Raw genomic sequence first — 5,180 nt, 5'->3', positions numbered from 1 at the left:
AGCGCCGCGACTTTCGTCGCAGTTTTTATTTTTTGATTACAGAGATTAAGGGATGAAACGGGGGTTGCTGTATGGAAAATTTAATTCTCTATCGAACAGCGTTGGTTTCATTCGTCAATATTAATTAGGAGGGGAGAGACGATTTTTTAATTGGCGGGCGAGTTATCCATTAAGTTTTTCATAGCGCCGTAAATTGCGTCGCAGTTTTTATTTTTTTATTACAGAGATTAAGGGATCAAACGGGGGTTGCTGGATGGGGAATTTAATTCTCCATCGAACAGCGTTGGTTTCATTCCTTAATGTTAATTAGGAGGGGAGAGACGATTTTTTAATTGGCGGGCGAGGTATCCACCAAGTTTTTCATAGCACCGTACATTGCGTCGCAGTTTTCATTTTTTTATTACAGAGATTAAGGGATCAAACGGGGGTTGCTGTATGGGGAATTTCATTCTCCAGCGAACATCATTGGTTTCATTCCTTAATGTTAATTAGGAGGGGAGAGACGATTTTTTAATTGGCGGGCGAGTTATCCATTAAGTTTTTCATAGCGCCGTAACTTGCGTCGCAGTTTTTATTTTTTGATTACAGAGATTAAGGGATGAAACGGGGGTTGCTGTATGGGGAATTTCATTCTCCAGCGAACATCATTGGTTTCATTCCTAAATGTTAATTAGGAGATAGATAGATAGAAAGTTTATTGTTTAGAAATTTAAACAAAGTAGTTACAGAGTCAGAGAATAAGTTATAGACAACACAAGTTAGCCAAGAGATAGAGTGATTTAGATTAGGAAGTCATTTCTCCCTCCAGCAGCCAGCGTCGCATGTGAGATTTGAAGGAGGCAGCCGTGTTCAGATCCCTTATACACGCAAGAATGTCATTCCAAAGCATCGGACCAGCAACAGCCAAAGCAGCTCTATAGGTGTCCGTACGATAATTCGGAACGACCAGTACCTGGCGCGCTAGCACTTGACGAAGAGGTCTGTCCGAGATATAGGTGGAGAACAGCTCAGCGAGATAGGACGGAGAACCAGTGTTCTGCACCAGGTACATAGTGCTGGCAATGGCGGCAGTCCTATACCCAGACACAGTAAGCCAGCCCAAACTACGCCGGGCAGCCGAAATCGGAGCATCACGCGGCAACCCAAAGACGAACCTCGTCGCACGGTTGATGAAGCGCTGCAGTTTCAGATCAAGAACCGTACCCACACCTTGAAGGACTGCAAGGCAGTAAAGGATGTGAGGGAAAATCAGAGCATTCACCAGCAGTTTACGTAGCGGAACATCGGTGTATTTTCGAAGACTGTAGAGTTGGTAAAATGCAAAGTTGATCTTAGAAGCTACGTGCTGGACGTGAGCATTAAAAGTCAACTTGCTATCGATGAAGACACCCAAGTTCCTCACACAGCTGACGATCTCAATGGCAGCACCAGCCGAACCAAGATGTGGCAACGAAGAGACATCAATGGCATTGACAAAACGCCTAGCGCCTAAGATGATAGCCTTCGTCTTACTCACGTTCAGCTGGAGACAGTTGGTAGTAGCCCAGGCCTGGATTCGAGAGATGTCCACGTTGAGACGTTCGATACAGCTATGCAGATCAGGAGGCTCATACTCAAGGTATATTTGGAGATCATCAGCGTAAAGGAGATGCCGCGACTCCCGAAGGCAGGCACCAATGTCATTAATGAAGAGGGAGAAAAGCAGAGGGCCAAGGATGGATCCTTGAGGTACCCCTGCATTGGTCCTCAGAAACGGAGACAGTCCATCAGTGCCTTTGACCGCCTGGGAGCGCCCAGTGAGATACGATCGTACCCACTTCACCGCGCTCATCGACAGGCCTAGGGCAGCCAGCTTACTCAAGAGAAGAGGATGGGAAACAGTATCGAAGGCCTTAGAGAAGTCGAACAGTACCAGGACAGTGATTCTGCGATCATCAACATTACGCCGCACGTTATTGATGAGTCGGAGACGGGCCGTCTGCGTGCTATGTCCAGATCTGAAGCCACACTGCCAGGGGTCGAGCAAGTTGCACCTATGCAGATACCAGGTGAGCTATTTAGAGGCCAAACGCTCCAGAACTTTAGCAAGGAAAGGGAGGAGCGCAATAGGCCGGTAGTCAGACGGCGACTTAGGCGAGCTCACCTTGCACACAGGGACAATGAGAGCCTGCTTCCAGATGTCAGGGAAGATACCGTCAACAAAAGACTTGTTCACGAGCATCAGAAGAGTGTTCACCAAGGCAGGAAGAGTGCTGAGAACCATCTTCTTCGAGATCCCATCAGTTCCGACAGCATTCGAGTTGATCGAAGAAATTGCAGCCTCGATTTCACACCAGCTCACCTGCGAGAAATAAAACAGCTCAGATGTAGGCAGCGAGTGAGAACGGTCATCAAGTACTTGGTGAGATTGGCAGGCAGGAGCAACGGTGGAGACAGCAGCAAAATGATCATTGAGGACCTCGGAAGGCACAACAGAGCTCGAACTGGAACCAGTGGTCAGCGCAAGATTACGTAGTTCTCTCCACAGAGCAGCACCAGTCAGTCCTGACAGACGAGAGTGGTAATACTTGACTCGGGCCTCTAAGAGCTTTGATTGATGGAGACTTCTAGCCAAGCGGCATTCCAGGAGCCGTTCTTGAGTACGCCTTCTCCTAAACCGTCTGTACAGATATTGTACATGTCGATCAGACAGCCGCAATTCATCTGTCAGCTACGGGGCAGACACAGAGGAGTTCACCACCAACTTACGTAGCGGAGCATGCTCATCCAGTTGCGCCAAAAAAGCATGGGTGAACTTTTCAGCTAAGTTATTTGCATCAGGTTCACCATCAGAACAGCACCGAAGAGATCTCTCGAAACTCTCGACGACATCAGTTCGTTGTAGTCGACTTAGCTGACGAGTCAGGATGGTCGAGGGACGAGGCCTGCATGCACCAATCGATAGAGAGGCGGAGATCAGGTGATGACCCGCAGCCATCGGATACTCAGAGGTGAACCAACCAGTCACAGAATCACACTCATCAATGAGGCAGAGGTCAAGCCAGGTAGAAGAAGTGAGAGTAGTGTGAGTAACCCCGTGATTCACCAGTTTCAGCGAGAGATCACTCATCAATGAGCGCACGTACAGCGTATCAGCACTATCTGATAACTCATCTGCGTTGAAATCCCCCATGATCACCTTGTGATTGTAGCCGTCCACGGCATTCGACAAAAGTTCCGTGAAGTTAGAAGGCACGTGAAAGGGAGCATGAGGAGGTCTGTAGATGGCAGCAACGAAGATAGGTGACGAACCAGGCAGGTGAACATCGCAAAAAACATACTCAGTATGTCCAGGTTGCCCTGACCAGACAGTAACGGAAGCAGAGATGATCGACGCGGTCACTGAGTCACGGTGATAGATGGCGACACCACCACCATGCTCGTTACGGTCTCGTCTGAGGAGGATGTAGCCCNAACGGAAGCAGAGATGATCGAAGCGGTCACTGAGTCATGGTGATAGATGGCGACACCACCACCATGCTCGTTACGGTCTCGTCTGAGGAGGATGTAGCCTGGAATATTGAGAATTGAGCTAGGAATCGATGCTGACAGCCAGGATTCAGTGACCACGATGACATGGTAGATGAGAGGACTCGAGGTGAGAAAGCATTTGAAGGTATCTAGACGGCGTCGTAGTAAGTTGACATTCAGACAGCAGCCATGGAATTCACTGGAAGCTCGTGGTGAAGAGGTATGGGTTAAGTTATGAGGATTCGAGTTGTAGGCTAATTGAAGAGGAGTGCTAGAAGCTGGGGGGGGACAAGCAATCAGGATTGAGTAGCGTGGAGACTGGCGATTCTGTCAATGTCAGCCTGGGAGTTGATGGTGTACAGGAGGGGAGAGACGATTTTCTAATTGGCGGGCGAATTATCGGGAGTCATTGCGCCGAGAAACCATTAGCTTTTTCACAGCACCGCGACTTTCGTCGCAGTTTTTATTTTTTGATTACAGAGATTAAGGGATGAACCGGGGGTTGCTGTATGGAAAATTTAATTCTCAATCGAACAGCGTTGGTTTCATTCCTTAATATTAATTAGGAGGGGAGAGACGATTTTTTAATTAGCGGGCGAGTTATCCATTAAGTTTTTCATAGCGTCGTAAATTGCGTCGCAGTTTTTAATTTTCTATTACAAAGATTTCGGGATGAAACGGGGTCTGCTGTATGGGGAATTTAATTCTCCATCGAACAGCATTGGTTTCATTCCTTAATGTTAATTAGGAGGGGAGAGACGATTTTTTAATTGGCGGGCGAGTTATCCATTAAGTTTTTCATAGCGCCGTAAATTGCGTCGCAGTTTTTATTTTTTTATTACAGAGATTAAGGGATCAAACGGGGTTGCTGGATGGGGAATTCAATTCTCCATCGAACAGCGTTGGTTTCATTCCTTAATATTAATTAGGAGGGGAGAGACGATTTTTTGATTAGCGGGCGAGTTATCCATCAAGTTTTTCATAGCGCCGTAAATTGCGTCGCTATTTTATTTTTTTATTACAGAGATTAAGGGATGAAACGGGGGTTGCTGTATGGGGAATTTAATTCTCCATCGAACAGCATTGGTTTCATTCCTTAATGTTAATTAGGAGGGGAGAGACGATTTTTTAATTGGCGGGCGAATTATCCATTAAGTTTTTCATAGCGCCGTAAATTGCGTCGCAGTTTTTATTTTTTTATTACAGAGATTAAGGGATGAAACGGGGGTTGATGGATGGAGAATTTAATTCTCCATCGAACAGCATTGGTTTCATTCCTTAATGTTAATTAGGAGGGGAGAGACGATTTTTTAATTAGCGGGCGAATTATTGGGGAAGCGCTCTGCGCCGAGAAACCATTGAGTTTTTCATAGCGCCGCGACTTTCGTCGCAATTTTAATTTTCTTATTACAGAGATTAAGGAATGAAACGGGGGTTGAAGGATGGGGAATTTAATTCTCCATCGAACAGCATTGGTTTCATTCCTTATTGTTAATTAGGAGGGGAGAGACGATTTTTTAATTAGCGGGCGAGTTATCCATTAAGTTTTTCATAGCGTCGTAAATTGCGTCGCAGTTTTTAATTTTCTATTACAAAGATTTCGGGATGAAACGGGGTCTGCTGTATGGGGAATTTAATTCTCCATCGAACAGCATTGGTTTCATTCCTTA

The 5,180-nt window shown here is 46.2% G+C and overlaps 1 protein-coding gene across 1 annotated transcript in view; it reads left to right on the top strand.

Annotated features, from left to right (window-relative positions):
• Positions 1–3,615: 3,615 nt before the first annotated feature.
• The window catches only part of LOC107040165, a 20,890-nt gene continuing 19,325 nt past the window's right edge, over positions 3,616–5,180 (top strand). The window contains exon 1 of the mRNA XM_015260113.1: positions 3,616–3,637. Within this exon, the coding sequence (XP_015115599.1) occupies positions 3,616–3,637 (22 nt within the window). The remainder of the gene's footprint in view (positions 3,638–5,180) is intronic.

The sequence above is a fragment of the Diachasma alloeum genome, unplaced genomic scaffold (assembly GCF_001412515.2).
Source record: "Diachasma alloeum isolate Michigan unplaced genomic scaffold, Dall2.0 Dall_scaffold_00324, whole genome shotgun sequence".
Classification (NCBI taxonomy): Eukaryota; Metazoa; Arthropoda; class Insecta; order Hymenoptera; family Braconidae; genus Diachasma; species Diachasma alloeum.
The sequence above is the reverse complement of the archived record's forward strand: the minus strand, read 5'-3'. Positions and strand labels throughout refer to the sequence as shown.